Here is a 20870-nt window from a genome sequence, read left to right on the forward strand (position 1 = left end):
TTAATTTTGATTGGCATTGCACTGAAGCTGCAGATTAAAGTGGGAAGAACTAATCTCCTGACAAGATTGAGTCTTCAGATCTATGGACCTGAAATATCTCTCCTTAGTTTTCCTTTGATTTATTTCATCAGAGTTTTGTAGATTTTTCTCATGTAGGTTTTATACATATTTTGCTGGATTTATATCTATTTCATTTTTGGGGTGCTAATATAAATGACATGTCTAATTTTCAATAAATTTTGTTTGGTTGTCACGGTTGTCACTAGCATATAGAAAAGCAATTGACTTTTGCATATTAGCCTTTTATCCTGCGACTTTGCCATAACTTATTAGTTCCAGAAATTTCTTGGTGGATTCTTTCAAATTTCTACATAGACAATCATGTCGTCTATGAACAAAGATAGTTTTATTTGTTCTTTTCCAATCTGAATACCTTTTATGTAATTTTCTTGTTTTATTACACTAGATAGTACTTCCATTACAGTGTTGAAAAGGAGTGGTGAGAGGAGTCATTCTTATTTGTTCCTGATTTTAGTGGAGAAGCTTTACGTTTCTCACCATTAATTATAATGTTAACTGTGTATTTTTTGTAGATGGAAATTCTCTTCTATTCCTAGTTTGCTGGAATTTTTTTTTTTATCATGAATGAGTGTTAAATTTTATCAAATGGTTTCTTTCTTCATCTATTGATATGATCATGTGTTTTTTCTTCTTTAGACTATTGATGTAATAGGTTACATTAATTGACTTTTGAATATTGAACAGGCCTTGCAGACCTAGGATTAATCCCACTTGGTCATAGTGTATAGTTCTTCTCATGCATTGTTGGATTCAATTGGCTAACATTTTGTTGAGAATTTTTGTATCTATGTTTATGAGAGATAAGAAAAACTTTCTTTTCTTGTGATATGTTTGTCTGGTTTTGATATTAGAATAATGCTGACCTCCTCTTATAATTTAGGAAGTATTCCCTTTGCTCTGATTTATTGGAAGAGATTGTAGAGAATTAGTGTAATTTCTCCCCTAATCTCTGGTGTAATTCATAGAAAACCCATCCGGGCTATTTGTTGCTTTTTATGCACAGAGTCCTGAGCTCTGAAGCAGTGGAACGTGAGACTGGGGTCCTAGAAATCAGCCAGAAATCTTCCAATCAAGGTGGACAACCATGCAGAGCCAATTTTGGAGGATGATCTGCCATTGCTCATTATATTGTGATTATAGGTTTTTGTTTTTTGGTTTTCTCAGGGAAGGGCCTATTGAAATTTATAGGAGGGATTTAGTTGCTATTTGAAAACACAAAAATATTTAAATACTCTTCACCAAATGCATAAATTATACCAAAGAACATCCTGCAGAGAAGAGGATAATCTATTTATGGAAAAAGAAATTATTAGTTGATCTTTAGCCATCTACCAATGAATTTTAGCAAGGTTAATTTTCTGCCTGACTTGGGGGTCATCAGAAATCATCCTGAACATAGAGCATTGCTGGTGGAAATCCAGTGTTCCATGAAGAACCTCTAGAATCTGGAAGATAATATACAGGTGTCCCTTACCCTAGAGGGAAAAAGAATAAAAAGCAAAGAAAGAAAGAAAATTCCAGTCTTTGAAAAAACTGTGCTGTATTTTTATAATGCCCATCTTTTGGTTGATTCTGGTAAGAAGCGTGCATAAAAGGTGTGGTGTCCATCATAAGAGCTTCTCACATTGAAAACTGGCTGTAATTATTCAGTTGCACTTTTCCTCATAAGTTTAAGAAATTTAATAAGTACAAATAGTCTTTCTGGAACAAGTACAATGTATAATAAATAATTTCAGAAATTGAAGTCTCTGTATTTAAATATAATTAAGATAAACATTATATTGTACCTCAGGAGACAAAAAGTTCTCCTCTTTGTATACACAATATATGTTGTAAAATTGCATGGGGGAAAAGGGCATAATTAGTTGTATGTCCTTTGGTTACTCTGTGGGTAGTTAGTAGTAGCTCATCTCCTCTTTGTTTCAGCACTGCTCAAGCTATCTGCCTTGCTGATCAACCAAAGCCTGTGAAGGAATATAAGTATCCTGAGAAATTGCCAGGAGAATTATATGATGCAAACACACAGTGCAAGTGGCAGTTCGGAGAGAAAGCCAAGCTCTGCATGCTGGACTTTAAAAAGGCAAGTGATTATTGGCACATGCTCAATGCAACATGATTCATAAGACTGTTTTATTTAGTGTAACTGATGTTGATGTATTCTGCATTTATTGGGTACCTACCAAATGTCAAATCCTGTATGTTAAGGCTGGTCCTGTATAACAGGGAACACATGTTTCACTGGCAAAGAAGATGACAGGAGATACTGTTGTGGGTATCAATTTTCATTTGAGAGCTGACTTGGCCTGTTAAGTTGGATCTTTCTTTCTGATTTATCATGTGGGAGTTCAGCAATAACATTTAGTCAGTGTAAGTTGGCAAGTTAATACTCTGCATTTTTTTAAATAGTTTTAAAAAAACAAAGCCCCCTCCTCTCTCCCAATATAAGCATATTTTATTATAAAGCAGCAGCCTACCTAGGGCTACTGATTAATAAATTTCCCTCAAACAAGGTATTTATAGAGTTGTCTCTTATAGAAGGTAGTATCTACTCCGTCAACCCCAGGAACTTTACCAGAGTGATTTACTAACAGAAATTCCTCATGTAACATGAGGAGACATATGCTCTTGCTAGAAAGGGAAAATTGAGATTTAGGAACCTGCTCTATCAAACACAGGAAAAGCTACCCATAAATTAAATAAAAGTAACTATTTTTAAGGTTTCTTTTATTCTAGTTTATAATAAAATCAAGAAGAAATTAGAGAAAAATATAGTCCTCCAGAAACTTCCACAGATTTCAAAATGCATTGGGAATACTCCCAACTTAAATCTAACGTGATAATCTTCTTTCTTCTAAAGTCAAGCAGAGCTCCCCCAGAGATCAGTTCCAGCTCTGTGCCAGAACTGGATCCTTATTTCCTCGGCTGGGGAGTCCCAGACTGGAACAAGAGCTGTAAATCCGTCAGCAGCAGCAGCCATTCTCAATAGTGCCTTTTCTTGTGGGCAGAAGATGTGAATTCCCTAAGAAAAAATTTTTTTTGAGTGTTACTCTTCTGTTTGTTAAGGAAAATGGACATAAAACTAATGTTTTTTTTTTTTTTTTTTTTTTTTCAGAGGTAGGCTCTTCTAGATCTTGCTTCTGGTTTCCGTGGTAGTTAACTTTGTGACCACGGACTGTGTCATTCATGGTGCCCTGGTGTCATTTGGAAAACATAGGCAATGAAAAGTGAAATGCAAGGTGCATTTTTATTATTGAGGAAATATTTACATGCAGAGAAACACATTCATTTTACATACACAATCTGAATTTTAACAAATGTATTCTCCCATGTTACTGGCATCTTAATCAAGACACGTTTTATTTACATAAAACCAGAACCTTCCCTGTGACCCTTCTTTCAACCCCTCCCCGACTCCAGTAAGTCACAGTTATTCTCATTTCTATCATAACTGCTAAATGTTGCCTGCTCTTGAACGTTATAATTACCTTGCTCCATATATTAATATTAAAAGTAAATTAATATTTAGTATTTATTATTTTGCCATGAATAAGTATGATGTTAGCTGTTGATTTTCATACAGATACCCCTTATCAAACTGAGGAAGTTCATCTCTAAACCCAATTCGTTTAGAGATTTTATCACACAATTGTGTTGAATTTTGTCAAATTTTTTTCTACATCTATTGATATAGTTATATTGTTTCCTCCTTTGTTCTGTTACTGTGGTGAATTACATTGATCTTTAGTTTTTTCCATTGGACTTTGAATGTTAAGTCAATCTGCATTCCTGGGATAACCTCACTAGGTCGTGATCTATTGTTCATTTCTATAATCTGCCGAGTTGATATGCTAATATTTGCTCATGATTTTTACATTTGTGTTCTTGATTGATATTATTGGGAAATTTCTTTCTCATAATTTCTTTTCAAGAATTGATTATCAGAGTTGTGCTGACCTAATAAAATCAGTTGACAGTATCCCCTCCTCTTCTGTTTTCTTGAAGAGTTTGAAAAAGGTTGGTGTTGTTTCTTCCTTAAATGTCGATTAGAATTCACCAGTGAGTTCTGTGTATGAAAAGGTTTTTGTAATTCCTGATTCAACTACGCTAACAGATAAAGCGTTATTCCGAAGACCCTCCTAGCTAGACTGATCAAATTCATTGGAAAAAGTAAAGAAATCATGAAAAGTGACATTAAAGGAGATATTTTTCAACAAATGACTATGAATTCCTTTAATTACTGTAAGATCTGTAACGATATATCCTCTTTCATTCCTCATAATGATAATATGTATTTTAAAATCTTTTTTTCTTATCAGTCTAGTTACGAGTTTCTCATATTACTCCTTTCAAAAACATCAATATTGGGCTTAATGTTAATTTTTAAAATTTGTTTGTTGGATTCTTTTCTATTTCACTAAGTTCTGTTTTGTCTTTATTATATTCCAAGGCTGAGTATGCGTGTCTTTTTCGTGCTCTTTGAAGCAGCAGCTTGAATCACTGACTTTCAACCTTTTCTTATTTTCCTAATATAACCAGTTAATGTATGTAAAGCTATTCATGTCTTTGTAAGAATACATTAGCTGTATTCTGAAAATGTTTACATATTGGGTTTTTAATATTATTAAGCGTATCTTCTAATTTAACTAGTAACTTCATTAACCAACCTATTACTTAGAAATCTACTAAATATCATTTAATTGCCAAATAATTCTCCAGATAACTTATTAGTTTTGATTTCTAATTTCATAATTTTGTTCAGAGAATATACTCTGCATATACTTTTGAAATGTATTGACACATATTTCATAGCGTAGCATGTGATCTATGTTGGTGAACATTCTGTGGAGACTTGAATATAAATTCTGCAGTGGTTGGGTAGAATATTCAAGAAATAACTATTTTTTAAATAATATTTCTTACACCTTCTGCATCATCCATCGTATTTCCTACTTGTTTCACCAGTTTCACAAAGATGAGTGTTAAAATCTCCAGCAAGGATTACGTATGTTTCTATTTCTCATGTTAGTGCTATTAGTTTCTGTTTTATATATTTTGAAGTTTCATAATTAGGTGCACATACGTTTAGAATGGCTATGTCTTCTGACTCTTTTCTCATTGTAAAATACCCTCCTTTATTGTTGGGTAATATTACTTTGCTTGAATTCCACTTATCTGACATTAATATAGCCACATCAGCTCACTTGGGATTGCTCTTTGCATGATCACTTTCTCCATTCTTTTACTTTCAATTGATGTGTGTGTTTATATAAAATGTGTCTGCTGTAAATATCCTTTTGCCTAGTATTGCTTTTCTGTTCATTTGAACAGTCTCTGACCTTTCACCAGCATGTTTAATCTCTTTATATTTAATGTAAAAATTATGTAGTAGATTTAAATCTACCATTTTGCTATTTGTTTTCTATTAGTCTCATTTCTATTTTGTTTCTCTGTTCCCTTTCTTCTGCCTTCTGTTAGATTAAACTATTTTTTTAATTTAGTATTTTACCTTGACTTGCTTTTTAACTATACTTCCTTATGTTGATTTATAGTGGTTGCTTTAGAGATTACAGCATGCATCCTTAGAGCCTAGGCAGAATTAACATTGTGCCTACTTTCTGCAAAATGCAAAGTTCTTACAACAAATAAGTCCATACATCCCTCTTCCTTGCAATTATTGACATGTATTTCATTTCTCTGCAAATTAAATGCCACAAAATGCAATGTTGTAGTTTTTGTTTTAAAATAGTTGCTTTTAAATAAGACAAGAAATTAGACCATCTTTTATATTTACTGTTTAGTATCTATGTTTTCCCGTAGGTCTGTTTCAAAGTGGTATCATTTCCCTAAGGCCTAAAGAACTTCCTTTAGTATTTATTCTAGCACATAGCTGCTAGCCGCAAATTATCTTCAGTTTTCTTTATCTGAAAATGTCGAGAATTCATCCTCAGTTTTGAAGATGAAAAGTGTTTAGATAAATCAGTGAAATATACTTTTGGCTTAGTGTAAGTTTTAGTTCCGGAATTCCATTTTTTATAGTTTCTGTTTATGTTCTGCATTTTCCCATTTATTCATTTATTGTCTCTACTTTTTCTTGAATAGTATATTAGTTTATGTTATAGGTATTTCTATTATATTATGTTATTACATATAAGGTGAGTCCTGTCGATCCCTGAAAACTTTGTTTTATTCTTCATTAGGGCTCGTCTCTTTCCGTTTTCTCTGGGCCCCGTGGTGTAGCCGGTACTCTCGCGTGTGGTTCTTCCCCATGAGGCATGGACTTCTGGGCTTTCCACTGAATGCCTAGGATGCTCACTGAGGTCTCTCTACTCTGTGTGAGCCAAAACTCTAGTTTCTCCCAGCCCTAAGCATCCTCTGTCTTGAAGCCCTCATCAGCTTTCAGCCTGCAGCTGTGGTCCTCTTCTAGGCCACCCGGAATATCCTCCTATGTGGTGGCAGCTGCTCACCCCTTACCATTAGGACCTGCAGCAAATCCTAAGACAGACACCTGGGGCCCCCAGCCCAATGTGACATTTTTCTATATGAGCCGACTCTCAATTAGCTACCGAACAGGCCTCAACTCTGACCTCTGCATCCTCCAATCAGTGAGACTGCTATCATCCCCCTGGGATGCACCTCCCCATAGCAGGGGTCTGCAAAGTGCTCCCAGGCAGAGAGGTGGGCAACTGTGGCGCTCTCCTTGCATGTTTTCCTTCTCTGGAGCATCACAGTACTGTGTTGACTATTGTCGAGACCTGAAACAACTGGTCCATATATGTGGTGTATATAATTTCATAGTTTTGTGGCAGTTTTGTTTTGTTTTGCAGAAAAGTGAATTTGATGCCAGTTACTTTATAGTGGACAGTAGAAGTAAAGTATCTTTTAAAATTAAACAAACAATATATCCATTAAAATCACATAATGTCAGATCATTCCTTATGATATAACATTGTTCTTTAACACAAACTTTATGTGTTTTATTTATTTATTTATTTATTTATTATTTATTTTGATGGAGTCTTGCTCTATCACCCAGGTTGGAGTGTAGTAGCACCATCCCAGCTCTCGGCTTACTGCAACCTCTGCCTCCCAGGCTCAAACCTCAGCCTCCTGAGTAGCTAGGATTACAGGCACATGCCACCATGCCCAGCTAATTTTTTGTTGAGACAGTGTTTCGCCATGTCGGCCAAGCTAGTCTTGAATTCCTGACCTCAAGCAGTCCGCCTGCCTTGGCCTCCCAAAGTGCTGGGATTACAGCTGTGAGCCACCGCACCCAGCTTTGTATTTTCTTTTAAAAATTAAAAGCTATTTGTGTGGCCAGTAACTCTCAGTCACCAAATCTCAAAATTACATATGGTGTGACAGTTAGAGATTTTTTTTATTTTCTATGTGAATTGAAACATCTCAGAACAATTTAAACTGTAAAACTTATTTTTTTAAATGAACACCTGCTAAATTGTTATTTAAAAGGGCCTATTTTGTTCAGATGAAATGTAGAGATCAGGAAGTTTCTTAATGGGAGGATATAAAACAAGAAATAACAATAAGAAGCAAATGACCCAGTGGCCAGACCAGCCCTGGGCACAGTAGACTCACTCGGAAATATGCTAATCTAGATGATGGATGGATGATATTTTAGGAAGGGATAAATCTCTTTTAAATACCTAATACTATTTAGTTTGAAAAGTGAATAGACAATGTAAATGCGTATGCATCCATTTTTTGTATATGTGAATGTATATTTGGTGTATATGTATGTTTACATACTTACATATAATACATGACACATATATGACAATGGATTTTTCTGTCCACTGATGTGGAGTGATAATCAGGATTAGTAATAAAAGCATCTCACTGCTTGAAAAATAATGACAATGCACTGTATATCTGACTGTAACATCAATTGTAACTGCATTCTTTTTTTCCGTAAGTTATTGGGGTACAGGTGGTATTTGGTTACATAAGTAAGTTCTTTAGTGGTGATTTGTAAGATTTTGGTGCACCCATCACCCGAGCAGTGTACACTGCACCATATTTGTAACCTTTTGTCTCTCGGCCCCACTCCCACTCTTCCCCGCAAGTCCCCAAAGTTCACTGTATCATTCTTTGGCCTTTGTGTTATCATAGCTTTGCTCCCACGTATCAGTGAGAACATACAATATTTGGTTTTCCATTCCTGAGCTACTTCACTTGGAACAATAGTCTCCAATCTTCTCTGGCTCACTGCAAATGCTGTTAATTGATTCCTTTTTATGGCTGAGTAGTATTCCATCATATATATACACCACGGTTTCTTTATCCACTTGTTGATTGATGGCCATTTGAGTTGGTTTCACGATTTTGCAATTGTAAATTGTGCTGCTATAAACACACATGTGCAAGTATCTCTTTTGAATAATGGCTTCTTTTCTTCTGGGTAGATACCCAGTAGTGGGATTGCTGGATCCAATGGTAGTTCTACTTTTAGTTCTTTGAGGAATCTCCACACTGTTTTCCATAGTGGCTGTACTAGTTACATTCCCACCAGCAGAGTAGAAGTGTTCCCTGTTCACCACATCCATGTCAACATCTACTGTTTTTTGATTTTTTGGTTATGGCCCTTCTTGCAGAAGTAAGGTGGTATTGTGTTGTGGTTTTTATTTGCATTTCCCTGATCATTAGTGATGTTGAGTAGTTTTTCACGTTTCGGCCATTTGTCTATCTTCTTTTGAGAATTGTCTATTTATGTCCTTAGCCCATTTTTTAATGGGATTGTTTATTTTTTTCTTACTGATTTGTTTGAGTTCGTTGTAGATTCTGGATATTAGTCGTTTGTCAGATGTATAGATTGTGAAGATTTTCTCTCACTCTGTGGGTTGTCTGTTTACTCTGCTGACTGTTCCTTTTGCCACGCGAAAGCTCTTTAGTTTAATTAGGTCCCAGCTATTTATCTTTGTTTTTATTGCATTTGCTTTTGGCTTCTTGGTCATGAAATTCTTTCCTAGCCAATGCCTGAAGGGTTTGTCCAATGTTATCTTCTAGAATTTTTATAGTTTCAGGTCTTAGGTTTAAGTCCGTAATCCATCTCGGGTTGAAGAGTGTAGTACAGACAATCTGAGGAAGTGAATCTGGTGGTGTGCCATTCACAATATTGAAGCACCACAATACAGTTTCAGCCCAGCCATCTGAAAATGTTGGTTTTACCTGGGGTGTTATGTTGTGATGATAAACCTTAACCAAGTTTGTATTACTGAAATTGGTCTTTGTGAACATAACTCTTAAATTATGGACTAGAATGAAAAGAGAGAGGCTTCGTTAAAGGTAGTGTACCTTAGCTGCAAAGATAAAGCAACAGTGAATATTCTGCATAGGGTTTGGCTCTTTTCTGCCCAAGTTAGGTATTTGTTATTAAAAACATGTTGTCTTCATCGCGTACCTATCATGCTTTGTCAGTGTTGCTTCGGTGGCCTGACCTTATCTGAAATATAAGTCACTGGAATTGCTTTGAAATTTGATCACCTCAGCATCCTAGGTACTGTTGTTAAACTGGGAGTTCCCCCAACACCCAGCAAGTCTTACATTCCAGCTGTCTGGACTCTAGAACCATGATTTAATAGGATCTTTGTTCCAAGAAGACTCTGAAGTTTCATTAAGGATATAATGACCTACAACTTTTATTAAAGTGCTTTAATAAAATCATGGTATGTTACGTACCATGAAGTTAGCAGTTAAGTCAAAGTGATAAAGTTGGAGGGAACAATTGGTTTTTGGCTGTTCATTTGTAGTTTACTTTTTTTTTTTTTTTAACTTTTTCTATTTAATGTTTATGGATACATAATAGTTGCACATATTTATGGGGTACTTGTAATACATTGATACTAAAACAGAAGAGTTCCCTTTTCCTCCTTGCAGGACGTGCGACAGGGGTGTGGCTCGCTCCTCTGTCACCCCTCTGCTCAAACCCCTAGGGGGAGCATGCAGACAGGCAGGTACAGAGACTGTGGGGAGCACTCTCGGGCTCTGGCCCCACAGCAGCCTCTAGGAGTGGGTGTCTGCAACTCCCAAAGCCCAAGTGGGCGTGTGTTACAGTGCACTCCTTCAGCTTCTCCATCTATGGACGGTAGCTTGATAGACCCTTTGCCTTATTCCAAGGGCAGAGGGCCAGTGTGACAGCTTTCTGTATCCCAAGCTCTCTCCCAGTGTACTGGAAAAATTGGGTCACCCCCGTGGCCTCGAAGATGAGTGTGAGGTTTTATTGAGTGATGGAGGTGGCTCTCAGCAAGATGGATGGGGGACCGGAAGAGCAGGATGGAATGGGAAGATGGTCTTCCCCAGGAGTCAGGCTGCCCAGTGGCCAGACCCTTCTCTGGCTGCCCCCAGCTGAATTCCCCTTAGCATCCAGACATCCCTCCTCTCTTCCTTTGCTGTGTCATTCATCTTTCCGCCGTCACTGGTCTGCCAGTCTGCTGGTGTCTGCTGGTCTGTTCCTCTGCTTCTCTTGACCACATTCGGCCACTGTGTGTGCCCATTAAGATCTCAGGTTTCTGTGGACACAGGATCAGGGGCATGGCAGGCCAGAGTAGTCTTGGAAAATGTCACATTTGGGCATGGAAACAGGAGTGTCTGTTCTCACTTAAGTCTGGGCACAGGTCTGAGGGTGGAGTCCTCTCCAGGGACCTTGCCTTCTCTACTCAGCACCTCCCTGCCCCCTCCCGTATCAGTACAGGCATATAATGTGTAATGTTCAAAGTGAAGAAACTGGAATATCCTTACTTTAAATGTTCATCATTTCTTTGTGTAAGGAACATCACACTCTTCTGGTTATTTTGAAATATACAATAAATTGTTGTTAACTATCGTCAGCCTATGGTCCTACTAAACATTAGGTGTTATTCCTTTTATCTAACTGTATTTTTGCACCTACTAACCAACTCCTCTTTATTCCTCCCATCCTCCTCCACGACACTTCTCAGTCTCTGGTAACCATCATTCCACCACTATGAAATCCATTTTTTTCACTTCCATATGTGAGTGAGAATGTACACTATTTTTATTTTGTCATCACAACTCTTTAAGACACTATGGTTTTTGTTTGTCTGGGACAGAGTGTCATGTTTATTAAATGGCAGACAAGTACATCTATAGGATATCAAGGTCCCAAATGATGTTTTAAATGTCAAAAGACAATACCATAGGTTATGTGATTTTCAAGTTTCTTCTAACTTTGTGATTTATTCCAGCCTTGAGGACTGGAGTTGGGGATTGAGCAGGTTCCAAAATGAGGCTGAAAAACAGAGATGGCATGAGCCAAGTCACAGACTGAATTAGAGAGCCACAGTGAGCTGTCACCGGCATCCTATATTTGAAGGCTTTATACTTTAAAAAGTTGAAAGCCCATCCCTTTCACAATATCTTCGTCAGTATTTATTCTGTAAAATGCTCCCCCAAAACTACAACATAAGAATATTCTGAAATTACTCTGAATGGTAGTCTGAATCATGGTCATCTTAAGTCATCTTTGGCTTTTTATGATCACAGTTTCCTGATTCTTGCTAATGTTATTGTACGTAAAGCTTTCCTGGTCCTCTGTCACTGGTTTTCACAGGAGCAAATGAGTACATATTCAACATGCCCAGAAAGCATTTATTGAAAGACAAGTAGCAAGCACTGTTCCAGATAATGATAAGGAACATAGTAAAAAAATTTAACATTTTAAAACACAATTTACCTTATATTATCTTGAGTAGTCTTAGCAACAGCCCTGTGAATGAGGACCCTAGCTCCCTAAGGTCACAGCAGTCACACCGCAGAGCCCTGAACGCAGATGGAGACCTGTGCCATTGTCTCCTTGAGCCCTTAAAGTGAGAAAGGAAATGTGAAGTGCCTTCGTGCCTTTACTTTGGGTGCCAGGCCCTGAGCCGAACACATTACCTATAACCACTGCATTTGGCCCCCAGGACAAGTCGACGATTCACTCTTGTTAACCTCATGAGCACACTGAGGACTCAGGGGTCCTGCCTGCCCAGATCTGCCTGAAAAATCCACACTGGATCTGCTTGTCTACCTAGGAATCCCAAACTCTACTGGACCATTGTGGCCATCTCCCAGATCACCCAACCACATGAGCAGCTTCTGCTTTCACATTCGTTCATTCATTCATTCAGTATGAAGGAATCTGTTTTCACACTCATTCATTCATTCTTTAGGTATGCGTGCTCAGCCTCCTGAAGCAGGAGGTCTCTATGCCCCATCAGTCCAGGAGGTCTCTGTGAGCCACCCAGGGGTTGCCCCACCTCTCTCCCTAGCTCCGGTTCTGACCTGTCATACTGCCACTGAGACATAGAGCCAGTGTGCACAGGCTGTGGTTTTAAGGGAGTTTATTTTTATCCTGGCATTCTATCAAGTTGTCATTCTTGCAAGCAAATAGAACTGTCCAGTTGTCTGTTTGGAGAATTACATTCAGGGCCCTTCAATTCATGGGTTCCTTGGGTTCTGCATACACTTTTTATCTCCAAACACCATTCTGGCCAAGAACAGAGGCCCCTGACACCATACACTAATGAACATAATTAAAGCCTGTCTGAAGGAGAGCAAACCAGGGTGCTCGGCAGCAGTCTTCATGGGAGCAGCCATAGGAGCATCACTGTCTATTCCCTGCTGACAAAGACCTCAGCCAGGCAAAGCCGTGCCATCAACACAACACACTTACCACAAGGGAGAGGATCCCAGGGGATGCAAAAGATCATGACATTTAATTGTACAGTGATTGTAACCATATGAGATTTTAAACCACAGCGCAATATGAAAGCAATTGATATCTGAATTAAAACACTGAACGTTTACTTGTTAATATTTCAAGCTCCAAAATCTGGTTTATTAGTGAAGGAGATACAGCCAGGGAAAATATGAAGCTGTGTCTTTAATAAGTACCTTAACTTCTGAGTATATAATGAAATACATGCAGGAGATTTAAGAACTAGTGTTAAAACCCTTCATGAGATGACTCACACAATGCAGAAAACCTTCTTTTCACATAGTTGAAATATGGAGTGAGATCACCATGCAGCAAAATGCCATCTTCCCAGCTGCACTACGTTGATGTGCTTCACTGCCTGCATTTTCTTCATAACATGAATCACCCAGTAGATGCAGCCATTTAATTTATTGGGGAATAATGCAGTACTTGTTTAAATATTCTGAACAGTTGTGCAGACAATTTAAGAAATGTTTTCAACATGTCCAGTTGAGTCTACCACCAGCATTCCAGAAGGTTCCATCATTTCACAAGTCCTACTGTTTGCCCTTAATTGAGACATTCCTTTGAACTCAGTAAAAACAATTCCTTGCACTTGAAGAGTCTTTTATAGTTTATAAATCTTTATCACTGGGGCATCTCTTTCTGTATGCGCTAATTGGTGATTTACAGCAAATTCCTTCTTTACCCTATGAAAACCAAGAAGCAAAGAGGGTCATATTCACAATGGAACCTGTTGCCTGGCAAGATGCCTCACATATTTTAAGCTTTAATCACAGATTTGGGGATGGTGGATGCATGGTTAAATGGTTGGATGGATGGATGGATGGATGGATGGATGGATGGATTAATAGATTAATAGATGGACAGATGGATGGATGGACAAGCCAAAAAGCATCCTAAACATTCTTAATTTAAAAATAAGAATTCAGACTTGGAGAGATTCATGGAAGGTGGGGTTGAGAAGGATACATTATGAAATATTAAGTTTAGGTTTTTTTTAACTTTTTATAGTTTTCTGTAATGTCTGAATTAAGCATAGTTTACATTTTAATTTAGAAAATATAATTTGTTAAATAGATAATATATAAATAAAACAAAGTATAAGAGATAGAATTAATTTGAACCAAGTCTAGAACATGAGTCTCCTTACTCCTCACTCTATTATATGCTATCATATTGCTAAGTAGGCATTTGCTTGTAAATTATATCTGTTGTTTTCACCTTAAATCTCTCAGTGATATTTTTATTATAGATGAATGGACAATATGATGTAATCCTAATGACCTTTTAAAAACTTTCTTTAGGACATCTGTAAAGCCCTGTGGTGCCATCGTATTGGAAGGAAATGTGAGACTAAATTTATGCCAGCAGCAGAAGGCACTATTTGTGGGCATGACATGGTAAGAAGCTAACTGTAGGTACAGCATTGTATTTAGATGCTAGTCTTTCAACCCATGCATCTTTACTCCTCTTGCATAGGTATTTTTAAAACATGTATTTCTCATATACATATGCATACCCATGCTCCTATCAAACACTGTGTTTATTTTATATTGATAATGTGAAGAGGAATCCTTTTCTCACTTTTGTGAAAATAAAATTGATGAGATACCTGGAATTCATAGACACAGAAATCAGACAATAGGTGATGACAGATTCAGTCTATTGAGGGGAAACATTAAGCCATTGATGACCATTTATCATGGAAAGGAACAACATTAAACAGTGCTGTGAAAGTCACAGAACATCAGTTTGAAGACCCTGGAGCACATCATTTTCACCTATTGTTGCCCCTGTGAGAAGAGAGAGAGCTATAGTAGAGAAAAGAAGAAGTATACAAGATGTTGCCGCAATGTGGACGCAGTTGGAGGCCATTCATTATCCTAGGCAAACTAATGCAGGAACAGTAAACCAAATACTGCATGTTGTTACTTATAAGCAGAAGCTAAACACTGAGTACATGTGGACACAAAGATGGGAACCATAGGCCCCGGGGACTACTTGATGGGGGATGGTGGGAGGGGGCAAGAGTTGAAAAACTATCCCATATTATGCTTGCTGCACGGGTGATGATGAAGTTATTTGAGCGCCAAACTTTAGTGACATGTGACCTCCGCATGTAACAAATCTGCACGTGTACCCCTGAACCTAAAATAAAAGTCGGAAAAAAAAGAAATATACAGGATAACAAGTTTATTACTAAATGGTAAAGAATGACAATTTCATTATTAAAACTTTAAAAACTTATCATAATACTCCATAATAATATTTTAATTCTTTCGATTTAACTTGTAATTGTATTTTTTAAATGTAAAAGACTATTGATGAAGATAGAAAGATCCTGGACCCAAATTATTACTATAAGTAATTTTGCTTTTTATGTATCTGAGTTTTTTAGTGGCATTAGTGAATATGAAATGATATTTAGGCATTGATCTAGTACAGTATTTGAACATGCCTAAATACCATTGTTCTATTATGTTTAAATACCAAAGAAAATACATCACATCTTATACATATTCAAATGTGACTACAGACAGAAAGGTTTTAAAATGTTTACAACAATGCTAACACATGTTTTCAGGTTAAATTATTGCAGTGCCAACTGAAGAAATGAACAGAAATAAGATAAACTTAGTGAGAATAGCCCCCAGCCACCATTATTCTGGGCACATTGCTAATATGCTTTTTTTTCAGTTCCTCAAAGGGCATGAGATTGATCATTGAATTCTTCTAATTCATTGAATTCTGCTAGTGATCCAGTGATACAGTTGGTTTAATCCATAATACGTAATGTAATAGCAATGCTTTCAGTTTCTTGAAAGAAAATGAATATAATGAGATATGGCGTGGAAATTCTAATTGTCAAAGGACATCAGGTAATTTACTTGAATGTTACACTGCAGATAATCATGACTTTTCTTCTGTCATTGATTAAAATGGATTCTTCAGGTGGTCACCTGCAAAATTATACCTATTTCTTAAAAGACCAACAGTCTTTTTTACGTTGCCCTTGAGCTACTGCCTGCATGAAACAGGAGGTGGTTCTCCAGGCTTCCTGCTTTGTTTGTGGTCAGGTGCTACTTTTTCCTAGGTAATGTAGTTGTGATGCTCTTTCAAAATAACCTGTATGTTCTGGTTACATTTTATTTATCTCAAAAGCACCATTAAATTAATTTCCATTGATATTTGACATTATTTTCCCTTGTATTTCAAATATAGCTTTTTCCTTTGTACCGAAAAAAAAAAAAAAAAAAAAAAAAGGCTATGTTGAGATAGAGTAGGTTCCTACAAATTACACAGGTGAAACATGGTCCAAAGCAATAAAATGTTCTGTCCAGAGTCACCTGGTTGTTCGGTGGCAATGTGGGACTCTGTAAGCCAAAGCAAATAACTGAGGCAAATCTCAATGAATGTTGAGGTTTACTTTTCCAAAGTTGAGGATGTGCTCTGGGAGAGGGTGGGACAAAAATCACAGGGGCACCTGTGACCCCTGCTCTTTCCAAAGAGGACTTTGATGACTTCAATATTTAAAGAGGAACGAGGCCAGGCCTGGTGGCTCACACCTGTAATCCCAGCACTTTAGGAAGCTGAGGTGGGCAGATCACGAGGTCAAGAGATCGAGACCATCCTGGCCAACATGGTGAAACCCTGTCTTTACTAAAAATACAAAAAATAGCTGGGCACGGTGGCAGGTGTCTGTAGTCCCAGTTACTCGGGAGGCTGAGGCAGGAGAATCGCTTGAACCCAGAGATGGAGGTTGCAGTGAGCCAAGATCGTGCCACTGCAATCTAGCCTGGGCAACAGAAGGAGAGTTGGTCTCAAAAAAAAAAAACAAAAAACAAAAAACAAAAGCAAAAACAAGAAAAAACAAAAACAAAGGAAAGAGAAGCAAGGGAAGGAGGAAAGAAGAAAAGAGGGGAGAGTAGACAAATGAGGCCAGCAGGTACATTCTTTTGAAGCTTCAGTCAACACTCACTGAATCCACATTTTACATGTGAGTGGAGATTGAGGATTTTTGAGGATAAAGAAAACAGAGTCGAGGAAGCAGGCAGATATGCATTTGTCTGGGGTGGGTGGAGAGGTGAGTTTTAGTCTTGTCTTTGTCCTATATCTGTGAAGATAATTAATTCACATGGTCATGGTGCAATCAATTCATTAATTCACATGGTCATGGTGCAATCAATTCATTAATTCACATGGTCGTGGTGCAATCAATTCATTAATTCACATGGTCGTGGTGCAATCAATTCATTAATTCACATGGTTGTGGTGCGATCAATTCATTAATTCACATGGTCATGGTGAAATTCAACAGAGCTCTGTTTTGGGGTAAAGATTTGGAGGCCCACAGAGAATTTCCTGGTGAGTAATTTGTGAGGGAGGCCGCCCGTGGAGACACGTGGCCTTACATCTTCACAGCTCTCTAGAAACAAAATGGGAGGTGGTTTTTGCACGACCCAGTTCTCAAGCTTAACTTTTCCTTTTGGTATAGTGAGTGTGAAGTTCCGAGATTTTATTTTCATTTCATACATTGTATTTTCTCAGGCTGCTAACAAAGACATACTTGAGGCTGGATAATTTATAAGGAAAGAGGTTTATGGACTCACAGTTCTACATGACTGGGGAGGCCTCACAATCATGGTGGAAGGCAAAGGAGAAGCAAAGTCATTATCTTACATGGCGGCAGGCAAGAGGGAGCTTGTATAGGGGAACTCTCATGTATAAAACTATCAGATCTCATGAGACTTATTTACTATCATGAGAACACCATAGGAAAGACCCGCCCCCATGATTCAATTACCTCCTACCGGGTCCCTCCCATGATGCATGGTAATTGTGGTAGCTACAAGTCAAGATGAGATTTGGGTAGGGACACAGCCAAACCATGTAAGACATCCAAGTCTCACGTAAACAGTCCCTTTTGATATTAGTCGTGTGTCTGTGTGTCATTGTCATTGGTTTGCATGTGCCCCTGTGGCTTATCAGTTTAGATGTGTGTGTGGCCAGCAGTCAGTATCCCAATGTTGTTCTTCTTGATGGGACCCCGTCTCCTCTCTCTGCTACTAAGGATGCTGCTGAGGCTCCACAGTGGTTGTATGAAGTGGTAACATAGACTGATACTTATTTCATTTTTAATGCCAAATGCTCAACTTAGTGCATTGTGTACATTTCATCCTCAAAGCAGCCCTACAGGTAGCCCAGTGCAGTCCCCACTGGACATTCCAGAGCTCTACTGGGAAAGGCCCTGGGTTCCTCTGTGGTCACCCCAGGAGAAATCCAGGGCAAGGGGCAGGGGCCACAGCTGAGATGCGTGCCTGAAGGATTCTAGCTCTTCAGTCACTGGGGACCCCGCTTGTGAAATCAAACCAGCTCTCACTGTCTGATTCCATCAGGTCCAGAGCTAGGCACTTGGCCTAGTGCTTACATTGAACCCTCCCTCTGAACTCATTCTGGTAGTTTCTATCATCCCTAATTTGAGAAGAGGACACGGGGCTCAGAGCACATGGGTGCCTTCCCCAGGTCACACAGCTCGCAGAGCTGATCTGTGATGCCCGTTTGATGACTCAGTGCTGTTTTTTCTGCTTCAATACACTGCTCCCCTGCATCTGCTGCGTTTAGGTGTGACGTGCTTATTTTGTGAACAGCAATCGCCACAGGCATAGGCACTTTGTTGTGGCATCTTCCTCTCTAAGATAAAGCCTTTTTCATGAGTCACAGTGTCTGTCAATCAGACACAAAACTGTGATAAAGTCAGTCCTAAGAAACCTAGTTGGTATTTCAGTGGAAATCTATATGTATATTTAACACAGCATTCTTAATCTTGACCTGATGCCTCCAACCATCTATTATCTGTCTAAAATTAGATCTAATATTGTGTGTGTGTGTGTGTGTGTCTACGTGCCCCTGTATTTCCCACAACCCCCTTAGCAGAAGATATAGTGCTTTCTCATCAGATTCTCAAAATGTTTTTGTTTTAATACTTTATAAAATTAGGAAAATCATTTAAGTATACTCTAACAGAAATAGCGAAAGATGTAAAAACTGAAGTTACTTTTGCATTGACTTAATAAATGTATATTTCGCTATTTCCTTTCTCATTACTTTTGATTGCAAAAACTGCAATTACTTTCGCATCAGCCTAATACAAGGAATTGCAACAGTCATTATCACAGCAAAAAACTGGAATACTGCAAATGTCCATTGATAGAGGACTAGTTGGATAAACACCCCGTGGAATATTATGTCTCTGTAAAAATGTGATGAGGGTCATGTCTATATACTTCTGTGGAATGATGTACAGAACAAATTGTTAAGTGGAAAAGTAGGATGGAAAAACATCTGGGTAATATGCTGTCATTTATCAAAGAAAAGTATAATCAATAGCTATTTGCTTACATTAAAAAGAATAAACCCTAAATGCTGAAAAGCTTGTAATTATTTTAGATAACTTAAAATGCTATTAAATAATCCCTAAACAGCAAAGGCAGAATGAAATGTTTTGACCTAATGTATCAAGTTGTTGACTTAACCAGAATCCTAACAGAGGAATTATTTCAAGAGACTTTAAACTCCAGTAATTAGTCTGTGCATTCCAAATGGGATAGATTCAGTGGAGAAAGAAATGCTACAAATAATTTTAAACTGTTTTCAGTAATCACGTTATTGTTGATGGATTTATTTTGCTGGGATAAAGGAAGTACTAAACGTGCTTATGTTGTTAAGAATCAAGATTTTTAATATAAAAGAGATACATATATAAAATCAAAGAAGCTAAGTAACATTTAAAATTTAAAATTAATACATTTCTAAGAACTAATGAAGTATTTTTTCTTTAAAATTAAAAATTTTAAAGATTAAATTAAAATGTAAAGAAAAAATTAAAATTAAAATTGTTAAAGAGGCTACAACCTCTTAATCTAGTTTTCTCAATAAAAGAAGCCAGAACTTCTCATGTAAATGGATGATTCCAGGCCTATAACAAGTATAAAAAGTGTAGTAGAAGTTCCTCTTCAAAGAGACTTCTCTCCCCATCTAATTAGGAATAAATAGTAACTTCCCTTAGAAGCACAATTTATTCAAAGACCCCTGCTAACATTCTTAGATATCTGCTAGCCGTAATAAAGAAATCAATGTACTCTGTGTTCTTAGCTCCCACATTTTAGCCTAAATATTTGCCCTGGCATGCTTATACTGGTTCAAGCAAGCATTAGGCCATAGCCTGTTCCTCTTCCTTATTTGAAGGTACTTTTGCCTTTCTCAGCATTCCACAGTTACTTCCTCCTTCCTTTGTTCTCCTCTGCCTTTGCCTCTTTTAAGAAGTTCTAAGTTGCTAACCAATTGGGACAAATAGAGAATGTGAGATCCCATTCCAGCCAATGGAAACCAGACATGCAGTAGGGTGGATGTGTCAGGTTATAAATGACCCTGTATCCTTTGTTCGGTGTACTCTGGTGGCAAAACTGCTGGCAAGTGTACCCTTTCTGCAGAAAGTAAACTAGCCTTGCTAAGAGATCTTTTGTCTCAGTGAGTTTTGATTTTTTTTTAACACCAAGCACCCATTCTCCACACAAGGAATGTACAAGATGAGCCTGGGATACCTCACTGAGTCAGAAAGCTAGAAGCCTTCCAAAGATGCCTGGCTCCTGTCAAGAGAAAGCTCAAGCAACATTTCCAAAAGAAACATATGACAATAGCATATTTTTCTTTATCTTTTAGAGAAAAGCATCATGGTTTTCCTGTACAATCTCAAACTCAGGGTACCGAGGTATTTGATGAAGGTTGTTTTTCCTTAAAAGAAGTAATCCAGAGAATCATGAAAAAGAAAAAAAGTAGAATATCATTAGTCTTGCAACACTCAAAGATGTAAAGGATCTAGGAAATGATTGTTAATGGCTGCTAAAAGCATTAGTTGGGAAGCTGGGGACCTTTGCAAGTCAGCCTATATTCCCTGAACACTGAAACATCCTAACACCAATGCTGGAGGCCTTACCAGGCATTCTGTGTGCATATACATAAAGCCAACAATGGTTCAGTCTTGCCAAAAATCCAA

The 20870-nt window shown here is 37.7% G+C and overlaps 1 protein-coding gene across 1 annotated transcript in view; it reads left to right on the plus strand.

The window, feature by feature from the left end:
* ADAMTS16 (ADAM metallopeptidase with thrombospondin type 1 motif 16) overlaps nucleotides 1-20870 on the plus strand; it is a 184644-nt gene that overhangs the window by 69882 nt on the left and 93892 nt on the right. The window contains exons 10-11 of the mRNA XM_023218246.1: nucleotides 2008-2161; nucleotides 14122-14217. Of these exons, the coding sequence (XP_023074014.1) occupies nucleotides 2008-2161; nucleotides 14122-14217 (250 nt within the window). The remainder of the gene's footprint in view (nucleotides 1-2007; nucleotides 2162-14121; nucleotides 14218-20870) is intronic.

This window comes from Piliocolobus tephrosceles, chromosome 4, assembly GCF_002776525.5.
Source record: "Piliocolobus tephrosceles isolate RC106 chromosome 4, ASM277652v3, whole genome shotgun sequence".
Classification (NCBI taxonomy): Eukaryota; Metazoa; Chordata; class Mammalia; order Primates; family Cercopithecidae; genus Piliocolobus; species Piliocolobus tephrosceles.